Source organism: Corvus kubaryi, unplaced genomic scaffold (assembly GCF_017639235.1).
Source record: "Corvus kubaryi isolate FWS band 111438036 unplaced genomic scaffold, C.kubaryi_AGA036_p1.0 split1-131, whole genome shotgun sequence".
In the NCBI taxonomy this organism is placed as follows: Eukaryota; Metazoa; Chordata; class Aves; order Passeriformes; family Corvidae; genus Corvus; species Corvus kubaryi.
In genome coordinates, this window is record NW_024582073.1 from 29,808,901 (window position 1) to 29,824,530 (window position 15,630).

A 15,630-nucleotide genomic window follows, 5' to 3' on the forward strand; every position below is an offset into this window, starting at 1 on the left:
GAAAGGAAAAGAGAAAGGAAAAGAGAAAGGAAAAGAGAAAGGAAAAGGAAAAGGAAAAGGAAAAGGAAAAGGAAAGGAAAGGAAAGGAAAGGAAAGGAAAGGAAAGGAAAGGAGAAAGGAGAAAGGAGAAAGGAGAGAAAAGAGAAAAGAGAGAAAAGAGAAAAGAGAAAAGACACAGCCAGGGAAATGCGAAAGGAAAACACCCAAAAAGCCGAAGAGGAAAGCTCTAATTTGTGATTCCAAAGCTTGTACTCCCAACAACTCCCTTCCCACAACATCGATGGTTTGCTCCTTGCAAGCAGCGCTGCAGCCAGGAGGGGAATGCCCGGGGTTTGGTCCTTCAATGCCTTAATTAGACAGGAAAACAATTAGGGAAGATGATTCTCTTCTAACATCCACAGGCCTCAATACAGAAAACGGCCCAACCCCATCCCATTAAGTCTATTTAGGTTGTTTGGGAGGCTTGGCAGATGAAGGGAGGATGTCCCTGCTGCAGTGGGGCCATAAAGGAGATTTCTGAAGAGATGGGGAAGTGCAGGTGTTGGACAGTTATGAATCCTTCATCACTGCTTATCTGGCAAAGGGAGCCCCAAGAAGCAGCCACTGCCAGACACAGGTTTAGGTTCTCCAGGGAAGAATTCCCACTTGGCACCTGGGCAGCATTTCCACAGTGGAAATTCCAAAGCCAACTTCCAGAATGGGCTGGGGAAGCGGGAGCTGGGTCAGGAGATGGCAGAAACCAGCTTGCACTGAGTTTTGGGGGAACAGACACGACAGAGGTGCTTGAGCCACCCCTGGCTCTGCCCATCAACCTCCTGGGCAGGTAAAAACCCTGCAAAGGGCAGATGCAGAATGCAACAAACAATAAAAAAAGCTTGAAAAGGAGTAACATGAAGGTGTGACAACGATGGTGGAGATGCCTGGTGGAACACACTGGAAAACAGGAGGTGCTTTTGGTGATGTGACATCTCAGGTCCCTTTCTTGTTGCTGAGAACTCCACAAAAAACCCCCAAATCCCTTCCCTCCCACTGCCGAACATCCTCCAGCTTTGGGGGAACTTCCTGTTCCTCCCAAGAGTGTCCACAGAGCACAGTCCAACAGCAGCTCCTAAAGCAGCCAAACATCAGAAGCACAAGTTTGCAAAGTCTTGGTCTTTGGGTGCAGCCGGATATGTGGAGTTTTGGGGAAGAACCTACACTGTACATGAGTGTGACCATCTACCCTGTTTCTTTCCAGAGCCTCCCAGCTCCCTGGATCATCAGGAAGCTCGTGTTGTGTCCCACAGTTCTGGGGCTCATCTTGGAACAGCTCTGAGCCAAACCAGCTGAAATCCTTTACTCCATCCCCATCCTTTTGCAGCACTGATGCACATCCAAGTGGAGCTTGACATTTATTAAATAATTTTAAATGTTGATGCCAGGGAGTCTGGGGTTGTTGCAGTGGTGTTGTCAGCTTTGCTTCCTAAGCGATCCCCAAAGTGCTGCACTGCTTGTTCAGCAAGTTCCACCTTTTCACCACCTTCCCTTCATTTACATGGACGAACACATCCATTTCCACACACAGCATGTCAAGAACGTCTTCAAAAAATAAAGTCTCAGACCAACGAAACCAGTCAGGTACAAATCCAATTTTAATTGTCAAGCTCACTTCTAGCTCCTACATTCAACGCAAGGATCAAAAACTACAAGTTTGAGAGTAGAACTTTATTCTATCTCCAGTTTCTGATCGTTTTGGCAGCTGTCAAAACAGCAACTTCCAAAATCCACTCGTTCCAGAAGCTTTTCCCTACCTTGCAGTGCCAGGTGAACCCCACGGACTCTCCCAACAGCTCTTGACACCTTTCAGACTCAGTTCTTTGGCAACAGTTATACAGAGCATTGTGCGTATATAAAGAGCTTATAATAAAACTTCTTTTACATTCTAATTGTCTTAAACCTTCACAGAAGTATTAAAGTGCTCAATCAACTCCGAACAAACCCTTCTTCCCTACTCAGCTACTTCCTGGAAACGCCTGCACTTAAGTCAGCAAAACCAGAAGCAAACAAGAAGAGAAAAGGCATGGAAAAATAAAATAAATCCTCTGCAGGATCATGAAAACCCCTTCGGAGACAAGAGGCCTCGAGTCTCACATCTCCCTTCTACCCAAATATTGAGACATAGGCCCAAATGTTCAACCAGTCCAAGCCAGCACAGCTTTCCCCCCCACCCCCCAAGCTGTGCTGATTTCCCATCAGTTGATTCTTTGGCCCCTGACTTCTGTAAGAACAAAAACCCCGCAGAACAGAATCCTACTGACGCTACAGAGAAAATGCAAACACTGAAGTCACACTGGTGAAGGAAAAGATATGAACAAGAGTTGTGGTGGATATTTAACCCTCCGTGCTGCCTGGATTTTAAATTCTCTCTGCAACATTTGACACTATCTGAACTTGATCTTTCAAAAGGGCTTTACATGGGGACATTTTTGGTCCTTAAGTGGGGGATGGAGGGTGCATCTCAAACCTATTTCCTCTGGCAAGACCCACAGGCCAGTCCACCCCACTATGGCTCTGTGCCCAAGGAAATCCCACCCAGAGCCCCAAAGCGGACCAAAGCCACGTTCCCTTGGGCACATCCTCTCCTTCCTCCAGCCACAGCACCCAAAACACCAGGAAAACCACCCCACAAGGTGACTTTTTCCTGTGGAGACACCAGGAATTCACCCGCAGGCCACGTGTGTGTTACAGCTTTACCCAGCCAGAGGATGACACCTCTGATTGCAGCTTGGCTTCAATCTTTTGACATCTGTGGGAAGAACATGTTATTTCAGCCTCAGCAGGCTTCTGCCCTCCCTGGCTTCCAGCAGGTCCTGAACTGTTGGCTGTCACCTGCCCTTTTGCTGTTGACTGAAGATCAGACAGAGTTGTGCCACCTCTGAAATCCTGTCTGCCCCTGTTCCTACACGCAGCCCTTGCTAACAGCTCTGAGTGATCTCGGCACAGAAATGACTCAAAAGCCAGGGAATCTTGGGGAAAGTGGTCAGAAACCACACAGAGGTTTGTACCTGCTCTTATCAAACGTGGCAGGAGCTGTCCCCAAGGCTGCTGAAAGCCAAATTCTCTGCCTTGATGCGCTGGGGGGGTCACCCTGGCCCTGGGACCTCTCAGATCAGCTTGGTGCCACATGAAGGTTGTGTTTTTACTATCTATGACATTGTTTTGCTTGCTAAGCTGAGGGGTTTCCCCTACAATTCCCTCAGGGATATACAAACCCATGGATATTACAAACTCTCACTCCTCCCTCAAGTCTCAGTACAAAGGGTTTCGTAAGAAAATGAAAAAATGAGTTCTGCACACGTGTTTGAGCGCCGTAGGCAGCTCCACAGAGATTAAATACCTTCTGATCTTTAGTGCAAATACACCAAATCTGTGGCAGCTTGAGCCTGGCTTAGCATCAGCAGAGAAGCTTTGCACCCAAAGCCTTCCTCCCTCACGACTGGGTTGGTCTCCCTCACCATGCAGAGGATGGGGTGGGAGGAAAACAACTCTGCACCATTTACTGGGCAAACAACTGGTAAGAAACACTTCTCTGTGCTGATAAATTCATATTTTACATTCCTCTTCTTCCCTCATTTCTACTCGTTTGAAAGTTCATCACTGAGATCCACAATTTTCTGAACACTTTTTGCTGTGACCTGTGATGTGCAGCAAGGGCCAAGCACTGAAACTAAAGGGCAGCTTGTTTCACAGTACTCCAAATAAGAAAACTGACCATAGTACAAGCAAAATTAAATAAACTGAAATATAAAAGACAGCAGAAGTTAAGATTCATCCAGAAATATAATATAACGTCCGGGAGCGGGGGAAAACTGGGAATCAGCCACACAACAGAAACAATGAAATGACCAACGAGGACTGATTAGGTGAAAAGAGGAAAACTTTCATTGCATTCTGTACATCAAAATTAAATGGAAAGTTCACACGTTGGAGCCTCGAGACAGAGTGATGAAGGTCTCAAGCCACAGGAAGAAGAAAGCAAAGAAACACCTCGAATAAAGCAACACGTGAACAAAACCAGTAACTGAGCAGCTTCCAAAGGAATAAAAGTGACCCTATCTCAACTGAGAAAAAGCAGCACTGAAGCAGAGAACAAGTAATATGGTCAGGACATGGTGGGTAACACTGACTGCACAAAACACTTGTGATATTTGGAAAGAACCAGGCCTATTTGTATATCTATGCAAAATATATACACAACTCCATATGTATATATGTACACATAGGCACTACTGTACATATGTATATGCAACCTGGACACAACTGCCCTCTGGGTGCAAGCAAAAACTGCTGCAGTTGTGCAAAAACTACAATTCTGTGTTTGATTACCCAGGAGAAATGGGAGAAAGAGCCAAACTAATTCCCAACCAGCTCAAAACCCAGATGGGGTTTCATCCACAGGGCCGTGCAAGCCCAGCCTCTGGATGTTCCCAGCTCGTTTGTAGGAATTAACAATTCATCCAAAGCTGTGGATTGTAGCAGTACACATTGCAACTGCTTCCAAACCCACTAATCTGAGAAAACAGCCACCATCTCTCCTGACATCAGTGGTTTAGCACGAGGCCATCCCACCCAGAACACCAGTTTGGGAATTGAATTAAAAGGCCAGGACAGGGCTGTCATTCTACAAAACAAGGGTCAGTTGCTGTTCTTAGTGTTGGGGAAGAAAAGGATGTGGTGCATTAAAAAAGCCCCCTCCACCCCCAAACAAGGGAACACAGGACAACTCTGGATGCTCCAACCGTGCAGCCAGGCTGGTCTTTGGGGTTTGTGGGGTTGGAGATGAGGAAAGTTGCATTTTCCATAAAGCTTGTTCGCCTCACAGCTCCAGAGAGCATTGTCCTCCCAAGTCCAAGGCTCCCTTGGTCTGGCACAGGCCCCGTGGAGCTGTGACAGGAGGGCATTGCCAATGTCAGAGCACAAAGGAAGTGGTGAAAGAAAACTGCAGGAGATGGTCCCACGCCTTTTCCAGCCCCAAAGGAGTTGTCTTTGCTGCTCTGCGTGCCAGGGACCCTTCAGTACTCTGCATCCATGGCATCCAAGTACTTGGCCTCGATGATCCTTGGGAGCAGGTTATACCTAAGGCAGAGCCAGAGAGATGCAGTCAGTCCTTGTTTATGCCAGGCAGCACTTTCCTCTCTGTCCCAAGGCTCCCAGGTGAGTTTGTCCCTGACATTCACCCAGCTGAGGGAGGACACAAAGTGGGGCACAGCAAAACCAACCAATCCTGCAAGCAAACACAGCGTTTATAGGAACAGCAGCGCCAAGGTCCTGCTGGAAGGAGCCCCCTCCTTTCAGCTGGGAAGGAAAGAGAACAATCCTCATCCTCAGAGGAGGAAAGTCGCTTTCCTTGAGCTCTGTCACCACCAAGTCCTCACTCAGGGTGACAAAAATACAGAGCCATGACTCCAACCAAGACTCCATCCCTACCTGGTGTCTGGCTTCTCCACATGGAGATTCTCCACAGGGATTCCCTTACTTTTTAAAAATTTTTTAATTTGATTTTTTTGCAAGAACATCCTCATAAATTAATATATTTAGGTGAGAAAGGCACTATGAAGTTGCTTTTGCATATTTATGTGGCATTTTCCCTTGTTTAACAAGGAAACAACTCTGCAGCTGTTAAAGTAACTCATAAAACACCAAAAAAACAGTTTCAGATTTCAACAGCTGTGCAAGAGATCCCAAACATCACTTATCAGTGAGAAGTACCAGGATCTCCTTAAACAGCCCCATTGTAGAATAAAATGCTTGAGAGCCACGGGAGCCCAGTAAGAGACAACTTGAAGAGAACATTCTTCTCTGAGCCACCAAAACCTCATCATCCCAAAGTTCTGAATCCAAACCAGGAACTGGGGATACCCAAGGAGATCAGGTTTTCTTCCAACAGGCTCTTTTCCACTGCAATAATGGATTTCAGTGGCTTCTCAGCATCTAGCTAAGACCACACCAGTGATCCCTCACTAATGACAGCACAAATCATGTTTCTAAAGCTGTTGGACAGATGGAAATGTGGCTTTGGGATGTGGCTGGTGCTCTGGATGGGACACCAAGCCATGCCTCACTCATCTGTGTTCAATTCTTGATTTTACCCCCTGGCTGCTGTCCCATCTCCTCCTTCTCCCTTCACTTCTTAAAAAGAAAAAAAGAGAAAAGATATTAAATTTTTTCTACTGCCTCATCTATTTAGAGTGCCAAATCTTTGGGAAAAAGTCATTAACTACAGAGCTCATGGATCATGGTGCTGCCTTCTTGGCTGGAGGCCACAGAAACTACATGAAGGCAAAAGAAATGAGAGGAAGGAAAGCCAAGGGCAAATTCTTGTGCTGTGCCAGGCAGCAGCATCTTCCTCTTGGCAGCAGGGCTGATTATCCAGCTGCTGGGAAAAAACTGCCCTGGAAAGAGAAATGAGTTAGCAACACAGAGGGTATAAAGTGACAGCATCTTATTTACTGAAAAGAAGATACATTTGCATATTAGTATCTAGCTCTTAGTACAAAATCAGGTTTTTTGACTGCATTCTCTCCACACTAATTTAGGTTTTTATACCATGTCCAATACCTGAATTTGGCTGTGTCCCACGTTTTCTGTTCTGCACTGAGCTGCCCTGTGTGAAAAGCTGCAATTCCCACAAGAGCTGCTCATCCAGCACTGCTCACAGTGGGAATATTCACCAGCCACTTACCCAGGCACTCCAAGTGCCACCAGTGTGAAGGGCAGGTGAGACATTACTACCAGAGGAACAATAATTTCAGTGTTTTCCAAGCCTGTTTATATTTTAAAACCCAGCCCAAGTGGCTCTGCCATGATCCTGTTGAAAGCCACGGTAGCTCTGACATTTGCTTTTGTTTCAGAAAGGACTGGACCCATCTTTATCAGCCAAGGAAAACACCACAGCAGGTGCCTCTGCAGATCAGCACATTGGCAGCCTGAACTTTGGGATCAGAGGGAAGATCTCTGGGACTGCAAGCTCAGAGTCAAGCTGATATCACTTGGTACTATGCTGGCCTAAAAATAATCAAGTGGACTGGAAACTTGATCTATTCCTTCCAAGATCTTATTATGGCCTCCCATTATATCCAAAGGATTGAGAGCATGGATGATTTAACTGGAGAATGATGGGCAGTGACTGCTAATGAACCCCAAAGAAGAAATGAGTTCAATTTCTCAACAATTCTCTCTTAAGACTGTAGGACATTGTGGGGTTCTCCCAGTTTTAAATATCTATTTTAAGACGAAATGTTGCCAGTTTCACCCAACTGATCACTGACAGTGGCACTCAGCAGTGCAGGAGGTCTGTGAGGTCACCACAGCACTGGGTAAGAGATAAGGATTCCTCTTAGGAAAAGTTTCCAGCTCTGCTGTGAGCACTGGCCTGAGGAAATCAAATTGCAAAATGATAAGGAACATTATCAAGTACCAGCTAGAGGCTCCGGACTATGGCTTCTCAGGAAGATCAGGCATCTCACAGGCACTAAAAAGGAGAGGTTTTGCCTCCTGGGAAGCTGGAAGAAGAGAGCCTGCCAGCCCAGAACCCTTTGCACAACTCCAGCAGCAGTGAAATCCCAATTCCTCCTCAGGCCTGAGCAGCTGGTGAAAAAACCCTCATCATTACCCACTTCCAGGAGCTGGTTAGTCTGGAAAATGCAGGAACCACTCACATTTCATGGAATAGTTGGGATTGGAAGGGACCTCTGCAGATCACCCAGTCCAATCCCCCTGGAGCAGATGACTCTCAAGAATGTGTCCAAGTAGGTTTGGAAGTGTCTCCAAAGAGGGAGACTCCATGGTCTCCCTGGGCAGCTGTTCCAGTGCTCACCCTCAACACAAAGAAGTTCTTCCTCATGTTGAGGTGGAACTTTTTGTGGTTTAGTTTATGGCCATTAGTCCTCGTCTTGTCACTGGGCACCACTGGAAAGAGTCTGGCACCATCCTGTGACACCATCCTGGAGATATTTATACGGATTGATGAGATCCCCTCTCACTCTTCTCTTCTCCAGACTAAACCAGCCCAGCTCCCGCAGTCTCTCCTCTCCTCACACTTCCATCCAAGCCTGAAGACACAAGGCATGGGAGACAAGCAAAAAAGACAGCCAAGCTTCCTACCTGATGGGGATCATCCCTATCATGATGAGGGGGAAGATCATCTTCATGTAGGGCAGGGGTGACATTCCAAACCCACAGAGGATGAGGAGCTGCAGGACCTGCAGGCCTGTGAAGTAGTGGATCTTCCTCTGGGGAACTCTGCGGATGTAGTGGGTCGGAGGATAAGCAGTCTGGGAAGAGAAGAGCCACATGTTAGACATGCAGGGATCTGCTCTTGTGGCAGCAGAATGGGGCTTTGGAACACCAGGGTTTGAGGGAAGTCATCAATTTGTACAAGCAATGCATCAACATCAGGGTCCTTAACAGGTTCAGCAGCTGAACATGGGATTTGTAGGGTTAATTCCAGTGCCTGACAACCCAGTATTGGCAGCAAGGATGACTGGGCACTGGGAGCCTGGAGAGAAGACAGGACACACTTTAGGGCCAGGATTGCCTCTGGGAGCATCTGCAGTGCAATGTGATATCTTGGGAAGTGCACTAATGAGATTCCCTGAGGAGGATTGGGATCGTCAGGGCTCCCCAGCCAGAGGGGGTGCGCAGGGAGAAGGAGAGCAGATGCATCCAGGTGGTGTCACTGTGGGTGCTTCCTCCACCTGAAACCCAGCTCCTCGTTATTTTATCACCTTCTAAGGCTCCAAGCTTGCCCCTGGTGCTCCCATCTTTTGGCTGAACCCCATTAGGGGAAGCCCAGGAGATCAGGGAGGTGCAGGAAGAGGCTGTGCTCAGACTGCAGGGATTTTCTCAGCTCCTAGAAGCCACCCATTTTTGAGAAATAAGGGGGGGAAGATGACATTAATGGGCTACATATGGTGGTTTCTTTTGACAGCTCCTTGCTCACGTCTGAGCACAGGCTTTGACTCACTGTCTATACATCAATGAAGAGGATGAGCGACTGTCTGCTGGCACCAGTACAGCCTCAGTGGGTTTCAGATTGTGCCATGACTCATTAGAAGGTCTCCACAAAAGGGAGTTTTCCATATTTGAGAATACTTTTTAATTATCCACGCCAAAGTCTGGAAAATTCCACACATAATTCGTACTAAAACCAGAATAAGTCACATACATCAGTAGCTGCTCAACCCTTGTTCAAAAATTGACATGACAAATGTAATCTTTACCTGGATTTCACAGTTTTAACCTCTGGGATGTAATACTGGAGATCAAGATAGATTAGCAGAGATGCAGAGCCAAATGTTGGGCTTATTAAGCCCTTGACCCTTGTTACACAAGAGAAGGTGAGCTGGAGATTGCTCCAGGTACCACCTACACTGCAAACTAACAGCTTTTTAGTACCTGGAACAGAGACAGATTGAAAATACATCTCCCAGGTTTGTTTTCAACCCACATCACAGAGGTTTCAATAATGCAAGTAATTTCATTTAGAGTTTAAAATCCCATCTTGTGGTATTTCACACAAAATGAAAGTGTAAAACTGCACAAAAAAATTACCTGCCTGAAGCTTTGCTGGGGAAATCAAAAATCATAATTTCATGATGTTGTGCTTTTGAATATTTTATATTAATGGCTTTTTAAATGCATGTACTCTGCAGATGACACATCATGGAGGAGAGGCGTTAAATCTCCCCAAAAAAAACCCTCACACAAAAAAACATCCCACCTCACAAAAAAATCCCATATTGAGAGAGCAACAGTTTGAACACTACTCCAGGTACCTGTTCCTTGAGCAGCAGAGCCACCCTTTCAAAGAGCTGGTTCCCATCAATGGAGGTCAGGGCGATGTAGAGGAAAAGGCCAAAAAGGACGGGCTTTGGGATCCACTGGAGAGGGAAAGGGAGGAGCAGCAGCGAGAGCCCCACCAGGAAATTTGCCATCAGACTCGTCAGCCGGGTCTCCTTCACACTCACGATCCTGGAAGCAGGAAAAGAGGGGTCAGGAGATAGGATAACACCCCAGGATCCATGAGTGTTTATCCCAGGGCTGGCTGCTCCATGGGGGAGCAGGACACGTGCCACCAGGGAAAGGGAAACTCATCCCCACCACACTGGAATCAGCACTTGCGGCCTCGTGCTGACACTGAGGAGGCAGAGCCTGCCTGGAGCCAGGCCAGGCACTTAATCCACAGCTCAAACAGAGCAGCTGGAAAAGGGCCAAATTCCCCTTCTGCAAAGCTCCACAGATCCTATCCTGAACTAAATTGCCCTCGAAACTGATTCTGTTTAGCACAATGCACAAAGAAAAAAAAAAAAGGCAAAAAAAAAAGGCAAAAAAAAAGGGAAAAAAAAAAGGCAAAAAACCAAAAGGCAAAAAAACAAACCAGGCAAGAATCCTCTTTCTGGGCAGTAATCCTTCCCTTGATTTACCCAGGGCACATGCAACTGGCTTCTGTCCCAAAGAAAACTCATTGACTTCTCCAGGAACTAAGGAACGTCTTGGGGAAAAAAAAAAAACAACAGAAAGTCAGCAGTCTCCTGACAGCGAGTCAGCATTTTTGATGGATATGAGGATCTCCCTGTTTACATGGAAGGCAACGCTGACAGCACCACACAGGGGTTCAATCCTGCTGTGGGCAATTGCCTATTACCATGCAAAACATGTAATTAATTAATGCAAATTTTCCAGAGCTGACAGGACACAGATTGAGCTTTTCTGAGGGGAAGACTGACAGGGAAGCAGCAGCTTTAGCAACCTACTTGAGGGGAGGCTGCTCTGTTTTCTTTTCACTTCAGCTAAACCTGTGAGTATCTCCTCCCAGTTTGAAAAAAAATCACCAGAAACAATAGGAGGAAAGAAAACCCGTATCTGTCAAGACTACTTATAAAGAGAGAAAAATAGGATTCTTAACATTTTTTTTTTAGGAGGTAAATACAACAATTCAGAGGATAAGCCAGTGAATAAAACCTTCTATTATGAGGGAAACATTTTGTCCATAGGGTGTTTTGGTGTCATTTAGTGACCTCATTCCCTAGATGAGACCCCTCAAATTCTGAATTAACCCTGTACACAAACTATTCTGGGGATTAACACCAAAGATCTATCAAAACACATTTCCCTCCTTTGCATATCCACTGCTGGGACTTGATAATTTCTTCTGTCCTAAAGAAGATTGAATTATTTTAACATTAAGTTGGAGAGTTTTGCTTAGAAGTAAGGTCAGGTTAAACTTCGAATCTGTTTATACCTTCACGGAGCAAAATGAAACTGAGGGGATGGAGGAGCCTTCCACACCCGTATTTGGAGAGGGAGGGAAAGGATGACAGCCCAAAGCTTGCTCTGAGGATTTGGACAACAAGGCAGAATTAACAGCAGCAATCATAAGACCTAAGGAACAACAGGTGCCACAAACAGCACACAAAGCCCTGAGGACAGCACTGGAATTCTTTTGTGAGTAGAGGGGCAGGGCATACCCATCATCCAGGATTACCAGGACAGGGTGCACCAAGGTGTTTAAGTAACCTCCCAACAGGTTTAAACCACAGCTTTCCTCCTTCCAAACAGATTTTGTTGGATCCTCTTGCAAATCTCCTACGTCCAAGGGGTCCCTGCCAGTGCCTAGAGAAGCTGAGGGAGAGCACTTCACTCTTGCCAGCTCTGGTAGAACTGGGACATCACCTAAATGGATAGAGTTTGACATCCTTCCCACTGCCTCCAGGTCTGGATCACCACAGAAGTCTTGGGGATGAACACAGCCAAGCAGCCTGAAGTACAACTGGAAGTGCTGTGCCAGGGTAATTCCATAGTCTGGCCACTCCAGAGCTGCCAGCACCACAATGAGCCTCTGTGGTGGCTCAGAGAAGCAGGAGTGGAAGGATGCACTGATTTAGCCTCATCCAGGTACAGCAAGAGTTCCTTCAGCACCAGGTCAGCCACAGAGGAAGAATTTCTGCTGTTTCAGACAGAGATCTCACCTCCTGCTGGGGAGGCTCCTGCCCTGCAAGCACACACAAGCCTGCAAGGGAAGTCATGCAAATGGGAGAGCTCAGGAACAAAACGAGCTACAAACCCACATTTCCATCAGATGCAAGGCTGCAAGAACAAGCTCAGAGTGGCAGCCCAGGGCTAAGAGATCTCTGAAGTTCATGGAATTTTCTACAGCCATCTCTTAGGGATGCAGCAATCACAGAGCTGTGTTTGATCACAGAGAAGATGTGCTGCAATTACTGCCAGCTCCTGCTAATGCCACTTATTAGCTTGGAAGATTTTATCAGAACATAGCTAAAATTGCTCATAATTGGCCAAACATGATATTTTTAAAACTGATGTTCCCAGCCTTAGATGGATCTTCTGTGAATTCCAGCACCTCATTTCCAGAGTAAGAACATCACAGTCACATTAAGTCAACAGAGGAATCCTTGATTTCCATGTGTTCAGAATCTGGTTTGGCCCTTGAGGAAACAGCTCCAGAAAGTCTGTGCTGTGATGGAAATAAAGTAATTAAGGGAGATTAAAGAGCATAATCCAGGCTCATTTCCCCAAAATCCTCTAAATATGGCTAGCATGGGATTAGCTATTCCTGAAGTTCTCCATGTAAGCAACAAGAGCCTGTTAGCAGATTGCCACAGGAAACTTGAATTGTTTCTTTACAGGGGAGAAGGAAATTTTGCTTTCACTGTGACAGATCTTTATCCTTGTTTATATCATCATCCCGTGGGAGCTTTGATTTGAGTGCAGGGAAGGAGCCTGCCAAGGGAGACAGAGCTGATTTTCTAATTGAGCTTCATTTCTTTTTCAGCAGAGCTGGCTAAGAGGGGAAAAAAAAAGAAAATGGAAAAGAAAAGATGACTACATTGCTTGGAGCCTCCTGTGATAGCCCCACTGCTTTGCAGAGAACAAAAAGCTTTGGTCTGAAAGGGAGTTCAAAGCACTAGGAAACCCTCATTCCCTTTTTCACTCCCAATATCCAGTTCCCAGCACTGATTTGCCTCCAGCAGAGCAGAGCTGTGCCATGAGGGAACACACTCAGGGAGATCAGGGCATCCCTCAGCCCTTCCAGGATAATCACTGGAGCTGTATCTAGGTCAGAGTGGCCAAAGAGGCCTCTCTGATGCTTTTCTTTTTGGGCAGCTGGGTGAAGGAGAAGAGGACAAGGGCAGGAGTTAGTCCTCAGTTCAGGCAGGGGACTTGACTTTGTCAAGGAGAAGCCAGAATACAGAATCATGACAGTGGAAAAACAGGAAAAAGAGGCACTTGGATATTAAAAGTGACAACAGGAGACACAGGAGGGAGGCTTGGCACAAGGGTTTCAATGTGTGAATTCTGCATCTCTCAAAGAAACAGAGAGTGGAGGTACCCCAGAGCAGATCATGCACATGAGGGGCAAGGGCATGGATTAAAACCCTACAGAACTCAAATGTCAAAGATTTTTTTCTTTAAATAGGATTTAGCTTTTATTCAAGCGAGATATAGTTGTGGAAACAACTGACAGCAACATATCCTAATGGGAATACCAACCCAAGGGACTGATTTCCCAGGAAAAGACCTGTAAAAGAGTTACAGGAAGCAGCAGGACTCAGCAGTTTCCAGATGTGGAAGGTGAAATCTGTCCATTCCTGACCCAAAAATCAGCTGTACCTGGTTGGGCTGGGCCATTTGGCACCAAAACAAGCATGAAGGCAAGACAGACCCACTCCATCCCCCAAAGTCAATGACCATTTAGCCTCACTTCTGCTAAGTGGCAACTCAGAAAATGGAAACCAAGGCAGGGTAATTAAAACTAATGGTGGTACGTGAGTGGAAATTACCACTCCTGTGGTAAAAGCACTCAACTGCAACAGACTGAGATCAAACAGGCCAGATCTGCTCCAGAGCAGAGATTGTTTCATGAGAAAAAGGTTTTTAAATTTTTTTAATAGGTCTGTGATAAGAATGTGTTGCTCAACTCAGAACAGCAGAAGAGTTGGTCTTAAATAGAAACCCATGACCCAGCCATGGCTTCACACTTGTTTTTGTTTAAAACCCAGAGAATTTAAGCATCTCCTTCCCAAAATGTGGTGGGAGATGTTATGGGAGCTCTGAAATAATGGTGCATTTTTCCTCCCCTTCGTAATAACCACCAGACAGGTTTCAGGCAGTGAATCAGCTTTGGATTCCTTCTAGGGAAAGCATCCGGAGAGATCCAGCCAAAGCATCTCCTCAGCTTTCCACAAGGATGAAACTGAAAATGGCCTTGGCTGACTTTTCCAGAGGAGAATTTGCAATGGACTGGGTGGGATCCCTGTAGGATGCATGAATTTGAGCACTTGAGTGAAGGGGATGAAGTCAAATCAAAGCTCATTGGCTGCATCTCTCCACCACCATCCTATCTCACACATCTTGGAGACAACAGCAGCTCCCCAACCCTGCAACCCACTGTTCCCAAAGGATTGGGAAGCCACAAATGAATCCAAAGAGATCACTTACGTCTCATAGATGTGTCCACTCTCCACTCTCTCCTCCACATAGGCCAGGGCCCGGACGTGCATGGGGGAATGCGGGAAGGCCGCGTGGATCCAGGGCAGGCCGAAGACCGACAGCCCCGTGTTGATCAGCGCCACGAGCAGCAGGTCCCAGTGATAGGCTGTGCCCTTCACCAGCCTGGAACAAGGGGTTGGGGACAGCAGTTACACCTGGTGCAAACCCTACAGGCTGCCCTTGTTGAACACTCAAGTGTTCTCACTCACACACAGAGATTTCACACCTCTGGATTTACCGTCGGCACGGTGTGAACACTAAAGGTAGTGAAATGTGATGGTTTGCTCCCAAAGCTGTTGTCATCTGGAAAAAACAACTCTGAGCAGAAAGGCAGCCCACTAAAATAACAGCCCATAAAAACTTCATCAGCATTTTTCTCCTACATTTATTGCAGGGTCTACACAAAATCCACATGTGTGTTTGCTCACGGAGCCCACAGAGAGAGCGGATAAAATCCTGAGCATTTGTTGTCAAAGTACTGACACTGAAGTTTCTCATCTCTCTTGTTTGTAACCCGGATGTCTCTCCCTCCCCATGAGCAGAACACGTGCTTGGTATGCTGCAGTAATCCCCTAATTACGTAATTGCTACTGCATGATAAGAAAATGGGACAGGAATTCATTAAACTTCAGCTCCTCCTTGGTAGTCACAGAATCACGGAATGAATCACAAAATGGTTTGGGTTGGAAGGGACCTTGAAGATCACCCAGTTCCAACACCTTCCACTATCCCAGGTTGCTCCAAACCCCATCCTACCTGTCCTTGGACACTTCCAGGGATGGGACAGCTACAGCTTCTCTGGGGAACCCATTCCAAAGGGTTGGTAGCCAGCCAAGGAGATTTGCTCCTAAGTTCATTAAATGCTGCAGAGCCTCCCTGTTTCATTTTTTAGGGGATGGGGAATCTGACAGCCTTCACTGAGGAAGCTGAGCACACCCACTCTGCCAGGAGTGTGCAGAAAGCAGCACTGAGACTGAACTCACATCTACATTAACCTTGCCAATTTTTGCAAGGTCTGCCCCTTTCCTGAATATTCCCATCTGGTATCAGCTGCTGACATATCATGAGTAAAGTTTAGAA

The 15,630-nt window shown here is 46.4% G+C and overlaps 1 protein-coding gene across 6 annotated transcripts in view; it reads right to left on the minus strand.

The window, feature by feature from the left end:
- Positions 1-1,613: 1,613 nt before the first annotated feature.
- The window catches only part of SLC4A11 (solute carrier family 4 member 11), a 93,891-nt gene continuing 79,874 nt past the window's right edge, over positions 1,614-15,630 (minus strand). For all 6 annotated transcript variants that reach the window (XM_042053099.1, XM_042053097.1, XM_042053098.1 and 3 more), the window contains 4 exons: positions 14,500-14,673; positions 9,816-10,011; positions 8,143-8,312; positions 1,614-5,115 (listed from right to left, as the gene is read on the minus strand). In XM_042053099.1, coding sequence (XP_041909033.1) covers positions 5,052-5,115; positions 8,143-8,312; positions 9,816-10,011; positions 14,500-14,673 — 604 coding nt within the window. In that variant the 3' untranslated portion in view covers positions 1,614-5,051. The remainder of the gene's footprint in view (positions 5,116-8,142; positions 8,313-9,815; positions 10,012-14,499; positions 14,674-15,630) is intronic.